Source organism: Lathyrus oleraceus, chromosome 7, assembly GCF_024323335.1.
Source record: "Lathyrus oleraceus cultivar Zhongwan6 chromosome 7, CAAS_Psat_ZW6_1.0, whole genome shotgun sequence".
Taxonomy (NCBI): Eukaryota; Viridiplantae; Streptophyta; class Magnoliopsida; order Fabales; family Fabaceae; genus Lathyrus; species Lathyrus oleraceus.
Genome location: NC_066585.1, coordinates 499,661,693 through 499,678,087, shown reverse-complemented (window position 1 = coordinate 499,678,087; position 16,395 = coordinate 499,661,693). Strand labels below are relative to the sequence as shown.

At 36.9% G+C, this 16,395-nt stretch overlaps 1 protein-coding gene across 2 annotated transcripts; it reads right to left on the bottom strand.

Annotated features, from left to right (window-relative positions):
• Window positions 1-1,069: 1,069 nt before the first annotated feature.
• Window positions 1,070-6,382, bottom strand: LOC127106494 (beta-galactosidase 8). Of its 2 annotated transcripts, none has more exons than XM_051043779.1 (17): window positions 6,118-6,382; window positions 5,222-5,317; window positions 4,997-5,109; window positions 4,751-4,910; window positions 4,525-4,668; window positions 4,326-4,414; window positions 4,134-4,239; window positions 3,806-3,893; window positions 3,605-3,723; window positions 3,357-3,515; window positions 3,038-3,237; window positions 2,855-2,949; window positions 2,636-2,745; window positions 2,422-2,535; window positions 2,238-2,339; window positions 1,944-2,155; window positions 1,070-1,790 (listed from the first exon to the last, which is right to left on the bottom strand). In XM_051043779.1, the coding sequence occupies exons 1-17, from the start codon at window positions 6,190-6,192 to the stop codon at window positions 1,346-1,348; spliced, it is 2,427 nt and encodes an 808-aa protein (XP_050899736.1). In that variant the 5' UTR covers window positions 6,193-6,382; the 3' UTR covers window positions 1,070-1,345. The 2 variants fall into 2 exon arrangements, with proteins under 2 accessions (XP_050899736.1, XP_050899734.1); XM_051043777.1 differs by lacking the exon at window positions 6,118-6,382 and adding an exon at window positions 5,495-5,767.
• Between the last annotated feature and the right edge of the window lie 10,013 nt (window positions 6,383-16,395).

Genomic DNA, 16,395 nt, shown 5'->3' with positions numbered 1-16,395 from the left:
AAGAATGAATGAACTCACACTTAAAGAGGAGATTGTTGGTATATCAAGTGTGAGTATGAGTCCCACATCGGATGAAAAAGTGAATGTTGAACACTTTATAAGTGAGAAGACTCATAAACTCGATGTTTTAAGATTTTGGATTAATATGTGGTATCTCCCTCACTTGTGTGGTTGCTCCTAAATTCCGATGTGATAATCCCTGAACCCCCTCATAACCCAACACTAGGATGGACGTTAAAAAGAAAAAAGAAAAATTAATAAAAATTAAGAACCTAAGATGGAAGATGATTGATCAAGAAAACCAATGTGATAAATGCTTCAACCTAAAATTATAATGAGACAGTGATTTGAAACAGTAATGTTCTTGTGACATCAAACATGTGACGATTTTCACGTTCAACAATTTTATTCTATTAAGATGTATAAGGATAATAGTGTTGAGAAATAATACCTATTTGCAATAAGTATTCTTAAAACTCACTAGAGGTATACCCACCTCTCAGATGAATATGCAAAATCTTAACCTCTCGGATGAATATGCAAAATCTTAATAATTCTTTAACATAATGAAAGCTTATGCTTTAGAGCGCATAAAATAAAATATATTCATCAATAAATATCATAAATTATTTATACTTAGTATGAGATAAATAGGAGACATACCTCAGACATCACTATGAAAAACATCAAGACATTATGTAACACGGTGAGAAAGAGAGAAAAAAAGGAAGAGTTTTGCTTTTTTTTTTATCAAGTTTGCAAACAACACAAGAAATAGAAAAGTTCAACACGATTGATTTGTCTCCCAAAAATCCATTTTTCATTATATGAGGAAAAAAACTATAAAATATGGGTGATCCAACTTTCGACGCCAAACCTCATATGAGGAACATTATTACAACCTACACTAGAAAATTTAACATCACAATTGTTATCCATCAGTTGTCCAACTAAAACTAAACTTCAAAAAATCCTAGAGGATACAAACACATTCCGAAAGGATGAATTAATGTCTGTAAGAACACTGATAGAAAGTATGATTGGAGGCCTACAAATCAACAAACTAAGATTGAGAGACAATATATATCTGTATATATACCTTTGACATGTTCAATCCATTGATGTATGAGAATTGAGAATAGTTTCTTGAGTAAAAATAGTATCATAAGTCATATCATATACGCATTAGAGTTCACTTAATTTTTTTTCAAATCTTCTTTTATTGTAATGACCAATGCACTATTTTGCATTGACAACTATAATACCATCTTACTTTGGCTAATCAAGGAATCATCATGATCTATTAGGCCGAGTCCAAGCTAGAAAGGCCAGAAAATCGACGCGTCTATGTACAAGCAGCTTCAACCGCTAAACTCTTTGTTACTCCTTGACATGGATTTCCAAATGTATTAACTGATACTCCAATATTACAACTGCTCGATCCAATGCAGGCCTTCTGCACAATGGGTAGAGCCTTATTGCTGTTGCAGCGTCCCTGGTTGAAGTTTCCGCAAGTTCCATGAGGAGTTCCAAAGCTTGCAAATTTAATAGAAGAGATCACCTGATTAGGATAAGGGCAATCTAATGACAGTACCGGACCAATGTTTCTTCCTGATTCTGTATCCGAATTCCACGAGTCTATAGGTGGAGGGTGAGATTCTGATACATGCGAGCACACACTTTCTGTCTGTTTTGTAGTAAAAGATATTTTTGTAGGGTCGCCTCCGTTTTCCTCGAACAATACAAGAATGTTGCTGTCTGATCGCAACCATGACCGCGGTACATGATATCTGCAGGATTAATGACTCAATGAGTATCTAAAAGGCCTGCTTATTCGAACAGTTACATATATACAACCAAAGCGCGTTTCCAGGTGCGATCATACTAGTACTAATCGATTAATTTCAAGTTCTCTCGTGTAGAAAAGAATGTCTAACACTTACAATGTCTGTGACGGTTTTCCACAGTTCTTGAGACATTTGGATGAAGAATAGGATCCTCTATAATTGCATGAGTTAGTACAACCAGATTTTGAAGCGATGTATGTTGGCCAGTATCGCCCAATGCTCTGTCCGTTCACCCAAGCTTCGCCTTTTCCCATCCCCGTGAAGTCAATTGCAACCGGGTTACTTCCGGAAGGGGCAACAAATTTTGTCTAATATAACACATAATCAACATTAGTTATATGAGGAAAAACTCGAGAGTTTTAACAAATACTCTATTCTTAATAAGATTACCTTGTACCAAGTCAAAGGTTGATTTGTAGGTAAGGTAGACTGTGAATTCCACTGTCCAACACTTCCACTAGACAGACCTAAATCTTCACCTTGAAGTCCAACCTGAAAACAGAAAAATGAAACTAATTCACCAAAACTCAAAAGGAGAAACAAAAGCAGGCCTTGAGTTAAAGCCTCGACTAACCTGATACGTCCACTGCTGGGACGAGAGATCGACGGTACTTCCATTTTTCAAACCTTTCAATATTACCGGACCAGTGATCCCCGCACCCACTCTGTCATAAAATGCTCCATAGTTCTATGGTGTTTAAAATCCACATTAGCCGATGCATAATAAAAACCATGATTTTGTCACTGTAGAGGCCTAATCATGTACTTTATTATAAGAAAATATGAACCTGTAATCCCACTGTTAAACTCAGGAGATCAATTGTGTTCTTTCCAGCTACAAGTGTAATAGGGATGTCCACCTTGACCTTAGCACGTCCACTCTTTCCCGTTCCACTACCTGAAAAATTTCTCGGTAATAACTAATAACACATCGAAATCTCTTCACATAATTCATGAAATATTTCATTGAAGTAAAAAAGATATATAATCTTTTAATTTTTTATTACCTGCAAGTTTTCCATTTATAAAAGCATGCAGGGCATGACCAAGGGATTTAATGTGAAGAACAGGTTGAGCACCAGCATTATCTTCATCAACAATGCTTCAAAAAAAAACTGAAAAAGGTTAACACGCGGCGCGGAGAAGTGCAGGTCAAAATAAAGCTGCCTCAACCTTGAAAACTCATATACCTTAATGAGTACCACAAGTAGTCACTTCTATCAGCTGTCGTGTTTATTTGCTCGTGTAGTCCATATTTTGAGAATGCATCAGCCTTTGAAATACCGACCGGTTCACTAATCCAACTCCATCTCAAACTTGAACTCTCCAAAGAACCAACCTCTTTTAAAAATTCAGTTGTGAAGCTTGAAGTCATAGACACGGAATTAATCTATAGTAAGGAAAAAAATAACTTTAGTTTATGGTACTTTGCGAACAAGAAATAGAAGAAAAGATATCGAGAATAGATTGATTTATCATATCTTTTGATTGGTAATTGATGAGGCAAACCTTTGCAGTATTAAGAATAACACTTCTGCAATCTGGTAAGATGCTCACAGACCACCCCGGCAACTGATATGAATTGCCGTTAAAAGTTACCGTTGAATCGGTTGTACCGGTGTTGGCAAGGAAGGCGGCGCATACAGCTCCTGTCTTGTAAACTGCAGTCTGAGATTGAACCATTCACTTCGCTGAATATTTAATAACTTAAACCAGCAAAGTGTGATCAAACCTTTCATCGGCCTATTATTTATTACCTCTAGATTTGGACCGGGAGACGAAATTGTAGGATCAGTAGCTATCAGTGCTTCTTCACAAAGCTTTATGGCCTTATGCAAATCTTTAAGATGACCCCATTTGGGCTGTCTAATAATTCCTGCATCAAGAAGTAACACATTTTATATTTTTCTACATTTCTATACCATCAAAATAAGTATGATAGTTGAAAGATTGCATACCATACTCATCAATAGGTGCATCATAATCATAACTAGTGGAAATGAAAGGTCCGCCAGTCGTGCGGCCAAAGTTAGTCCCTCCATGGTACTGTTTCAGAGCAAGCAACAAAAAAAAGTTGTGGTATCACTAGCTTTGAGCTTAAACTAAATTCAATCTTTTTAATCCAGGATCACAGAAAATAGAGGTTTGTTCAAATTCAGTTATGCTACCGTGCTATAGCGCCATGATAGCGTATTATTACCGAGCAATAATGATTTTTTTCCAAATTTTGCTATGCTATGGCTCCTCTATTTGACAAGACTAACTACATGTGAGAGGTTACATTACCATGTAGTAGTTTTGAAAAGTTCCACCGCGATGAAAAAAGCGTGCTACAGCAAATGCAAGATCTTCTACAGGTCTATAAGGCACAACACCTCCAAATGCAAGAAACCTGTGGTTTGATAGAATTCGAAGATGATATATTGAGTATGCCATTCAAATAACTAAATGATTTATACGGAAAAGGTCCCTACTAACCATCCACTATAATTCTCAGTCCACATTTTCGGTTTGTTGTTAGAGTTTGGTGTAAATTGATCGCAGTAAAATCCATTGCACGCGTTAATCTGTGAGCATTTAAGATAGAATATTACAAAACTTAACAATCAAGTAGGAAGATAATCCAGTAAAACATAAACTGCATAAAACTCTGGATAGCTAAAAGAAGAAAACATACAATTGGATCAGGCGCGTTTACTTGCTTGCACATAACCCATGGAACACCTGTATCAAGAGATGTAGCCATTGATGCTGCCCAATTGATGTAGGATTTACCAGCAGGACCATAGTGTATATCAACATTTCCATACTCATTTTCAATCTGGCATAACAAATATCTGAGCAATAATTTCCCTAAAAAAGAAAAATTGGCTTGTATTTTTATAATTTTCAGAGAATGAAACCTGAGATAGAATAATAGGTCCTCCTTGTGATGCATAGAGATTCTCTTGCTTCATCAAATCCACAATCTTCGCCGTAAACCGCTTCATCTCTTCCTTGAATGGTTCATTATCAGTTCTGAACTTAACTCCCGGAATAAAATGCAACCAAAGAGGGAAACCACTGTTTAAGAAAAAAAAATTAAAGCAATGGATTAGACAATAGTATGAAACTGTTAAAAATGATAGAGTGAAAAGATCCAATTTTACCCGTAATTCCATTCCGCACAAGCGTATGGACCGATCCGGAGATGAACATACAGACCTGCTGCAGCAACTGCCTTCACAAATCCAACCAAATCCCCCCTACCTTCAAAATTATACTGCCAAGCCAAAATATGTAATCCATCATTCATTTTGAAAACTCACAAAATGCAATGTAAAAAGTGACATAAGAACAATATGAAAGTGGAAAGACAATGAAAAAAACAGAACCTGTCCTCGAACCGGTTCGTGCAAATTCCAGAAAACATAAGTCTCAATGACATCAACTCCTCCATCTTTTGATTTCTGAATAAGGTCTGGCCACATCTACAACAACAACAATACTACCATCGTTAACATCAAACACCAAACACAAATTGAATAAATAGTGTATATCTATGAGCACTTACACAATAGTTTGAAAAAATTTGAAGTGACTAAATGTAACCATCTAGACATTGGATTCAAGTATCTCTATATACACAAACATAAAGATAAAGAGACCTGTGGAGTGCTACGAGGATAATGAATGGAACCAGAAATGAGGACCCTTCTTTTGCCATCAATAACCAATGCTCTATGGTCATAGGTAACATTGGAACAAAAAGAAGCAGAGACATAAACACCAAGAAACCAAAGCAAAACCAACACAGGCTGTGTCAATCTCATTATCTTTTCGGGGTTTAGTTTAGGAACAAACTATAAACCAACACAATCTAATGAAGAATGATTCCACCTTTGTTCTTGTATTCAAAGACCCAACTTCTTGTTTTTAAGACACACTTATCTTCAAGTAAATGCAATAAAAATGAACTTGGGTTTGGAATACAGTTCAGAAGAAAAAACCAAAAACAAAAAAAGTGTTTTCTTAAAACAAAAATAAAATAAAAAATTCTAAAAATGGAGTTACTTTCTTAGTATAAAAAAAAATCTTGCACAAGAATGGATGGCTAGTTGGATTTATTGTACACATAGTGTTGTCTTTTCTATCACATGCTTGTATGTGTAAGAGTTGCTGCTTAACCGGTTTGTGAAACTTGACACATAACATGCAAAATTTTAATATAACTCCTGGCCCGGCTATAGCAAAAGCTAACTATAATGATAACCGATTTAAGGTTGCATACCTGAATCAATTCTGTCTTCAGAGTTCCCATAATCATCTTCAAGTACATAAAGAAGCTTCCTGTAAGTATGTCCATCTACAAGGTCCTTTTCTTGCAACTCTTGTAGAAACCTCATGGCCTCTTGAACTTTTCCTCGTCTACATATCTCATCCAGTACAGTCCTATATGTAATAAAATCAACTGATCTTTGCTTTTCAGTCATCTCCCATAGATAATTTACCGCATCATCGATCTCTCCAACGAGTGCCAAAGAATTGACAAGCGAATTATAAGATTTACTATTCGGAGTGAAACCTTTGGTCTTCATTTCATGATACAATTCCTTGGCATTCTCTGTTCTTCCTTTGGCACACAACCCATGAATCAAGTAATCATAAGTTAAAGAATTGGGTTTGCAATCATAAACAACGCCCATCTGATGAAATATCCTCAACGCATCGTTAACATGAAGAGAAAGCACATAACCTTTTATCATAGAATTTAACGAAAAAATATCAGGTTCGATCATGTCATTCACCATTTGCCTGAATAAACATCTCATAGTCTCCATATACACAAGGTTTATATAAGCATTGTATCCTCTGCTCAAAAGTGCACCAAAAAGAATATTATATGTTTTAATCGAAGGCCTAAAACTGAAATTTGGATTTCTACTATTCTTCATGTGCTTAAACACATTAACAGCTTTTGTCAACTTCCGCGCCTCAGTGAAATAATATATGACCATGTTAAACAACGCCTCGGAACCAATAGAAGGAACCGCAAGCAACTGGTTCACAATATCATCCATTTCTTGGTACATTTTCGCATCACCTAGCTTCTTAATGGTGACATGAAATGTCGACAAATCATGCCGAAACCTAGGCTGGTGAGACGCCCAATGAAAAAGCTCTAAACAAACTAAAGGGTCGCGTTGAAGAGCAATAACATTGCATAACTCTTCAGGAGTGAACCTTGGGAGAAGCTGAGACTGTGCAAACTGAAACTGAGCTTGGTCTAGAATCGGCTTATTGGATTTCAAAAACCGATTTCGAACTCTTCTTCTATAAGACCTTGAAGGAACTCTAGTTGAATAATAATGAGAATTAAAGCTATTAAGTGGAAACAAAACAGGAAATTGAGTATAACTATATTTCCCAACTGAATCATTGAGAACAAATAGCTTAGGAAATTTCTGCAAACATAGATTCTCATTTGAGCTATTTCTTTTGAAGTGGCTACAATATTTCAAGCAATTTCTACCAAAAGATAACATTTTTGTGCAGCGTTCAATGAAATCGATTCTTCTTCCTCAGCCACGATTTACAACCTATGTGAAATTAACCTAAAATATATCAAAATTGAAGGTGGAAAAAACAATAAGAAGTGATAAGGGTAGATTAACATTGGCAACTAACCTAGTCGATGAGGTTCCGACGACACTGAAGAGAATCGTGATTCGTGTGATTCCGGTGATTGAAACTGCGATTGAAGAGTGAAAACAATACAGCGTCTACCTCTGGAAATGATAACCTGGGTCCGGAGGGAGGGTAAACTGAGCTCAAACATTAAAGAATTTAAAATTAAATTAAAATTGTCAACAACAGAATTAAAATTAAATTAAACCAATACATTGATTTTATTTGGGTACTTAATTTTTTCATTACAATATATTAAATATTGTATAATATATACTACATTGTTTAATTACTCGCTACATATTCTGAGAGAATTTTACAATATATTAAATAGTTGAAGTAGGTAGGAAAGTTTTTTAAAATAGTGGAGTTGATCTCGATCCTAAAAGAACAACAGTCTCATTCATCTATGAGCTTCAAAGCCAAACATGCCTTAGCGGCCACCAATCATACCCTAATTCCCCAAATTTCCCCAAATTATACAACTCAACCAAATCGTATACAGACCGATAAACCTAAAATGCAAAGAGTTCAGGAAAATAACCTAAACAACAATCGAGATTGATACTCTCGTCCAATGGTTACCGAGTCGTTACGTATTGCGGTGGAAATTGAAATGCAAACTCAAATTTGAACAAATAACAACCATGTTAGAGGTTTCAACACGAAATGAATAGATGTGAAAGGATACCGACAAAGAGAATGGGAGATTTCCTCTGCTTCAGGTATTTCTCTGCTCTCTTCCTCGCTTCGTCCTCCTGCGCTCTTTGCTTCTTCTTCGCTTCGATATCACAAGTCGCGATTGGCGGTTTAGTTCAACTAATCCAGAGTTCCTGCGAGAAACTCTGGGTAGCTTTTGATCGTATGAACTTTTAATGAATGGTTTGGTGTGTGTTTTGGCAGGGTAACGGTGCAAAAAAAAGGAGAGATCTTTCAATGAATGAGCGCCCCCTTTTATAGAACTCTGGGGTACCAAGTCTCTCACCTGTGAGCTGGCCAAAATCCAAGATTGTAGGTGGTCCCTCTTATGGCATCTTTTGTTAAGTTATTACCGCAGTGAAACCTACATGTTGTGGTATAAATTCAACTCTCCCTTTTTACTGTTATGCAACATTCTTTGTCCAATCGTATATTGCTGAATGGATCAATCATGTACAATTTTTGCAGTTCATTTGCTCAGGGTATGGTGTGCTTGTTAGCATGATAAATTGTTCTCATGGTATCTTACTTGTGCATACATTCTTCAGTGGAATTCTTGCTTGGTTTGTCTTATGAGCGATGATGGATTTCATGATTGGACCGAACCTGGATTAGTACTGCATCATGGCATAGCATTGGTACAGCATAGTAGTATTTGCATTCCCACTGCCCTGTTTCTTACTGCTAATGAATATGTATTTTGCTGGTTTAGCCATTGGAGTGACCTTGGTCCTCTTTTGCAGGTTGGTGTTATTTATGACAGCAATTGGTAAAGGGCACATCTTCTGTAACAGGCTTCTGGCTTAGTCTGCAGCATGATCATCGTCCCATGGCATTTTCTTATTGCAACATTGGTCGAAGCTTAGTGATCAGGTATTATTGGCCTGCCCCCTTGGTGCAAATTAGTATGTTTACCCTGCATTGTCACTGACTGCTATACATTGCTAGGTGATTGCTACCCATTGACGCCGTTTGGTTAGTTGTTGCAAGCTAGTGTCGATTTTGCAGCAAGCTATGGTAACATTTCCTTCCGTGCTTTACTCATTGGTTTTCTCTTTAGAGCATCGCGGTAAAGTCCTCCTATTTTATCTCTTTTGTTGGCTTATTGGTGTTTTGGTAACAAGTTTTTGCTATGGTTCAGTCTTTGGAATAACATCTGTCCTGGTTTGATAACAGGTTCTAATATAACCGGTCTGGAAGCTGTGTAACACTGTCTAAAAGCATAGACAGAAGCCATTTTAAAGGCAAGTTCACTGGAATCAACAACATGAGCAGCACCATCTGTCAAGACAACTCGGAGATTTTCAACTGGATGTCCAATTAATGCACATGAGTTGGCAGCTTTCTCAATTGCAGGGACAAAATTTGATGGAACAGCTTGGCCAACAAGCATGCTTTCAAATTCAAACTTAGTTCCCGACTCAGTAAGAAGTGGTTCAATATACCCAATCACACGTCCATATTGTCCTCGCCCTCCAGATTGCTTCTTATGTAAATAATCCAAATCAGCATGCTGAGTAACAGTTTCTCTGAAGTTTACACGGGGCTTTCCAACTGCATCAACCTTGTATTCCCTCACAATGCGTTCATCATAGATATCTAAGTGTAGTTCTCCCATTCCAGAAATGATTGTCTGCCCATTCCCTGGGTCCAAGCCAACACGGAATGTAGGGTCCTCTCTTTGGAAGCGGTTCAAAGCTTTCGAAAATTGCTCTCCAGAATCTTTTGAGACAGGTTGTACAGCTAAAGACATCGCAGGTTTAGGTACATCATAGAAATCATTGTGTATTTAACCGACCCATCAGTAAAAGTATCTCCTTGGCTTGCTGTTTGTATTAATGTGGAGCTTCTGCGGTTTTTGCAGGTTGCAGTTTTGGGTTTATGTTATACACGTTTGGATTTGGCTTGCAGCAGGTACTAGACTTATAGCAGGCGGCGACAACAGAAACAAACCATGTATTCATTTGCATTTCCCTGGCGCACATGGACTCTTGTTCACACTGACGGCACGGTACTGCTGGCTCTTGGATTTGCAGGTCAGAGTATGGTGCTGGAGGATACCCCTGCGGTTCCTAAACGGTCTGTGGAAGCATAATGCAGGGAAGGGCATGGGCGACTGTCATGACAGGATGATGTGTATTCTTTGTTTTTTTTTTCCAGAAAATTATTTCTTCCATTTGGCTTGGCTGTAATATTATTCAGAACCTAGGATTGCTTGTAACCGAAATTCTAAACCAAACAATGTTGCATCTTGAAGTCCATGGGCCTGTTAATGCATAAATAACCACTTATTACCCATTCTAAGGGACTCCTCAATATATCACTCAAAAGAATTGCGAATATAGATGAAGAAGAAAGCTGTGAATTTATTTTGAATTATTCATGAATTTCATTGCCCTTTGTCATCTATGTTCGAGAAGATGCAAACTTTTAAAGTGATCCATGCTTCCAAAGCAAAGGTAAAGTTAACAAAGTTGCAAACCAACTTGGGCGCATTAGCAATCATTGCTCGTAATCACACATGCTCATGGCCATGCTATTGGATTCATTTCCCCAATACTTGCATGATGAGACCTGCTTATGACCTTGAGGTCAACTTAGTATTCCACCCTATGTAACATCCTTTCATCATGTCCTTTTCCTTGTATTCGTATAATAAATCACACTGGACAAAAATGGGTTTCATGAAATGCATGTTTCTATGTAGTACGGAAATGACATAATAGTGATAAGAAACTAAGGTGAGGTATTCTCGTGATGAAATGCATGCCATGCTGTGCATATGATGCTAAATAAAAATGAAATTCAATTTACGAAAATTTAAATATGGCCGGACAAAATTGGGGTATGATACAATGCCCTAAAAAAAACCTTTAAATTTGGATTCTAATTTGAAGTCCAAAGTCTTATGTTTTATTGAGCTTTACGACCATCTTATATGGACTTTCTAATTAGAAAATTTTGTATCCTATATCAGTGTACCGGATAATGTTACTTAAAGAATTCCTGACGTAATTTTTCTTCACCGAATAACTTGCAATAAAGTATCCCAGTAGATTATGCGTTCATCGAATAACTTACATAAAAAATATCTGGTATTTTTGTATTTTATTGAATAACTTAGTTACAAGTTTTTCCGTAGTTTTCCTTTTATTCATCGGATAACTTGGTTATAAATTTTTGATAAAAAAAAATTACATTTTGACATACCCATTTTAAAACAATAATCATTATGCAATTACAATGGTGATAGATTAGCTCGGTAAACAATATCTCGTTTACCTTCACTTATATGAGAAGTTTCTTTCTTGAAGTGACGTATATAATTAATGAGAAAATCATTCTCATTTGTTTATTGAGAAGATTAAGGCATGCTGCACATTGCAAACATCATCCTTCATTGCAAGAAAGGAAATGTAATGACTTTTTCCTGATGTTGGCCTAGAACACAAATTAAGAACCACTCTGCAGCTTCCATCTAAACCTCACTACAAGTCCATTTTCCATCCTGGCTAGAAGCAAAAGAACCCTCTATCTTTGGATTCTAAGACCTGACGATTCTGCATTTTGAGTCATGAGGACTTCGTGCCAAACAGATCCAAGAGTTTACCAAGAATTTCCAGGTGAAGTTAAAGCTGGACCTGAAAATATACATCGAAACAATTGTCATTTATCAAAGACACCACATATCTCTCTTTTTAAAGCAATCAGTAATGAAAAGAAAACAAAATTCTCAACTGGTATAGCGATATTTTATACTGATATGATGGAGCAGTATGTTGAAACTTGAAAATAAATTATCACGTTTTAACTTTTTAAACCCCATGTTAGTCACACAAATCGTTTACGACATGCATTTACAATCATGTTGGATAAACAACTTAATTAATCACTTGTAACATAAACATTTATTATATAAGTTCTGATGAATAAACAATTCTTGTAACAAAAGATAAAGTCAAACTATTTTCATAAAAGATACAAGTTATTTTCATAAGCTATCCTGGATGGGAATAAGCTGAAACATGTTATGGACATGTTATAAGTTGGTTATGTAAATTCTCTCAAATAGTCTCTGGTTATGTTATAACGCAAGCTCAAATAAGTCAGTGCACACAGAAATAAGTCAGTGCAAACAGCGCCAAAAACAACATAATGAAACTTGACACATAACATGCAAAATTTTAGTAGCTATGTAATGGATTTTATTAAGGAGGTGCCGTCGTGAAATAGTGCATTCTCCATTATTACTCTGTTAGTGTTAATTACACCCAGTTACCTTAATTATTTTCATAATGTCATAAATTTTTTATCAACAATGTTCTCATAAGTTGACAACATGGTGATCAAGACCCTGGAGGAGAAAGATCATGTAAAGGACATGGAAGAAACATTTGAGTCAATAAGGAAATTTGACATGATGCTTAATCTAGATAAATGAACTTTTGGGGTTCCAACTGACAAGTTTCTGGGTTTCATGCTGACACACCGGGGAATAGAGGCGAATCCAGATAAGTTCCAGGTGATCATCAACATGAGAAGTCTGGCGTCGGTAAAAGAAGTTTAGCAACTGACCGGGAGGCTGACCGTCCTGTCCCGATTTCTGTCTTGCGCGGGCGATAAGTCCATTCACTTCTTCGCAACTATCAAGAAATCAACAAGTTTTTAGTGGACGGAAAAATGTGAGAAAACATTTCTAGAGTTAAAACATTTCTTATCCACCCTATCGATCTTGGTCCGTCCGAAGGGAAATTCACCCCTTACATTGTATTTGGCCATCTCAGACAAGACTATCAGTTTTGTATTGGTTCAAGACAACGAAGAAGGTGAAAGGTCAGTCTATTTTGTCAGCAAGTTTCTTAAAGGAGCAAATATTTGTTAGCAAAAGATCGAATGATTACCTCTGACAGTAGTGATTACCGCCAGGAAACTTAGACAGTATTTTCAGGGCCATGCTATTATTGTTAAGACAAACTACCCCATAAAGCAAATTCTGAAGAAGCCGGACTTGGCAGGTAAGATGGTAGTGTGGTTCGTAGAACTGTCAGCGTACGACATCACGTTCACACCCAGGAATAGTATCAAATCACAAGTACTGACATATTTTCTAATAGAGTTGAGTTCGCACACTTCAGAAGAATCGCCCAGGTAGTGGGTAGTTTTAGTAGACGACTCATCCAACCTCAAAGGTAGCGGAGCAGGAATAGTGCTGAAGGGACCTGGGGAGTTAGTGTTAGAACAATATCTCTACTTTAATTTTCAGGCCAACAATAATCAAGCAGAGTATGAGACCATGATCGCCAGTTTGATATTTGCTAAAGAAATCAGAGTTACCCATTTGCTGGTTTGCACCGATGCATAATTGGTTGCTAATAAAATCAAAGGAGACTATCAGACAAAAGATCCAGTGTTATTCAAAAAATCTATAGCGGACTCTGCAACTGGCCAATGGGTTCACGAAATTTGAAATAACACACATTCCCCGAGAAGAAAATGTCAGAGCCGATATGCTGACCCAGTTAGATAACACTAAAGGCTCGGTCTTAATAGAACAATGATACAAGAAACTTTGGAAGTTCCAAGCACAAAAATGGAGGAAATCATGGTGGTGGGGCTGGATGACACCCATCATTCAATATCTGACTCAAGACAAGCTACCAGATGAGCAGTCTGAAGTCCGACGCATCAAAAGGATATCTTCTCGATACCTCATGGTAACTGATAAACTTTACAAAATGGGTAGATCGTATCTGATGTTAAGATGCGTCGCCGAAGAGGAAGTAGTGCTCATAATGAAAGAAGTGCATGAAGGAGTGTGTGGAATTCACATTAGGGGGAAAGGCACTTTCTGGAAAAATAATCGGCGCAGAGTATTATTGGCTGAGTATGCTACATGACTGTGCACGATCCGTGAACCGTTGTGAGAAATGTCAGGTTTATGCTCCCTTCATACATTCCCCTGCTGAGCTACTGCATTCAGTAATTTTCCCTTGGCCTCTTTACCAACGAGGATCTGATATCCTCAGACCCTTTCCCTTTGCCGCATGACAATTGAAATTTCTTATACTTGCAGTGGATTATTTCACCAAATGGGTGAAGTCCGAGGTTGTACGTCGGTTCACGACGGAAAGAGTAAGGCATTTTTACTGGAGGAATACCATGTTAGAACAAGATTTCAATTCTGCAATATATCTCTAAGTTTTGATGATAACAAAGAATGAAACAATTTGGTATCCTAATAATTTTCTCTAGGTTTCTAAGGTAAAACGAATATGAGGAAACCAATATCTGACATCTGACGTAGTCCAGAAAAGCTGATCTAGCACGAAGAAATCAGATATGACTCTGAATAAGAACATATCTAAGAAGCAATCACATACAGAATCTGAAGATGTAGTTCAACTATGATATCTGAAGACTCTACATCCGAAGACTCTTCAAGATAACATCTAAAGACTATCCAAGATAACATTTGAAGACTGAAATAGAATATCTGAAGACTGCAAGACTCTGATCAAAGACTCTGACTCTGCTCACTCTGATACACGCTTAACACTCTATTTGACATCACCGAATCAGAAACTTAATCAAGAATCATTTTAAGTATATCACAATTCTCTTTAAGAAAATTATGGATTATGTTCCAAGATTGCTATGGAAAAGACAAGAAAGTTAATACCTTTTGAAATTCTAGTTATCAGACTTTAGATGTCACACGAGTTGTTATGACATCCAATTCTGCACAGACAGGAATTATGCAGAACTTAAACGTAAGTGCAGTAAATAATACAAGTGATTGTTTACCCAGTTCAGTCCAACATGACCTACATCTGGGGGCTACCAAGCCAGGGAGGAAATCCACTATTAGTAGTATCAATTCAAAGCTAAACTCACCCGTTTACAACTTATCACTTAATCCCTACCCAATGCAATTTCAATCTTACACTAAGATCAGAGTTCCTACTCAATCACCTCAGTGATTACTACCTTTAATCAATATTAAAGACAATTTGAAGTCACACTTCAAACAACTCTTGATTGTGCTTCACAGCTTTAATCAAGATACACAACACTCATGCTTAAAAGCTTTGAGTGACACAACACTTACAACTCAATGAACACCCTATACCAAAACAATCATCAACGTGACAATGGCTTGGCTTACAAGATATGTCTAATACAAGACTCACAAAAATACAGCAGTGAAGTATGATGGACACACTTAATCTTCACGCCTCAAAATCCCCGAAACTGAATGAAGGAACACCTTCCTTTTTATATTGCAGTACCTGGGCTTTTGCACCTGTATTCTCCTGAATTTAAGGTCACACGAGTTCCCATAAATTCAACATTTAGGTTACTAACAAATAGGCTATTTGTTAGGTTCATTAAATGTAACTTGGTTGTTGGTTTCCTGGTTTTTCTCTAAGCTGTTGACTTCCTGAAGAATAGCCCAAGAAAAGCTGAAACAGAAAACTAAACAACCTACAATATAGCATATGCTGTCAGGAATGAATGTCACGACATTCAGCTTGACATCAAGGTCCATATGCTGAGTCTGTTTTTCCAGAAAACAGACTGTACAATTTTGCTGACCTGTACATGATCAAAATGACCATACTACAGTAACAGCTTACATTAATAAATGTTAAAGTGTCCAACTTAACATTTACACATTTGGCCTTAAGTTAGTTCTGTTATCCTCTTGAAGAACAAACTAAGAGACATACTGAAGTGTAACAGAACACCACTCTGTCTATTATTCAGTATATACTGTCCATGATGAATGTCATAACATCCAGTTTGACATTCACACAGTAGGCCTTATGCCAGGTCTGGTTCTTCCTTGATAACCAGACTGCAAATAAATACTAAGTTCTAACAGAACACCAGCTGTTCTATTCCTTAGTATCTGTTGACAAGTATGAATGTCACAGCATCCAGTTTGACATTCAATAAATCCTGTGTTAGCTAATCCTGCAGTAACTACTCAAGTGTGTCATGACATCAGTCAAGACATCAGAGTACAGTTAGATATTCTAACCTACAATGTAGTCACACATACATACCATGTCATGACATCAGTCAAGACATTTGTAACCAGCTAGTGTTTTACCATATAATGCAGCCAATTAAACACCTACAAACTCCCCCTTTGGCAAATTTTTGGCTAAAACACTTT

What these genes read in the sequence shown, in the direction of transcription:
- LOC127106494 (XM_051043777.1), bottom strand. Translation starts at nt 5,659, where the DNA reads ATGAGATTGACACAGCCTGTGTTGGTTTTGCTTTGGTTTCTTGGTGTT. An exon ending in TTATTCTTAATACTGCAAAG is followed by an intron (nt 3,238 to 3,356) that starts GTTTGCCTCATC and finishes TCCTTACTATAG; the next exon opens with ATTAATTCCGTGTCTATGAC. An exon ending in CCCAGCAGTGGACGTATCAG is followed by an intron (nt 2,340 to 2,421) that starts GTTAGTCGAGGC and finishes TTCTGTTTTCAG; the next exon opens with GTTGGACTTCAAGGTGAAGA.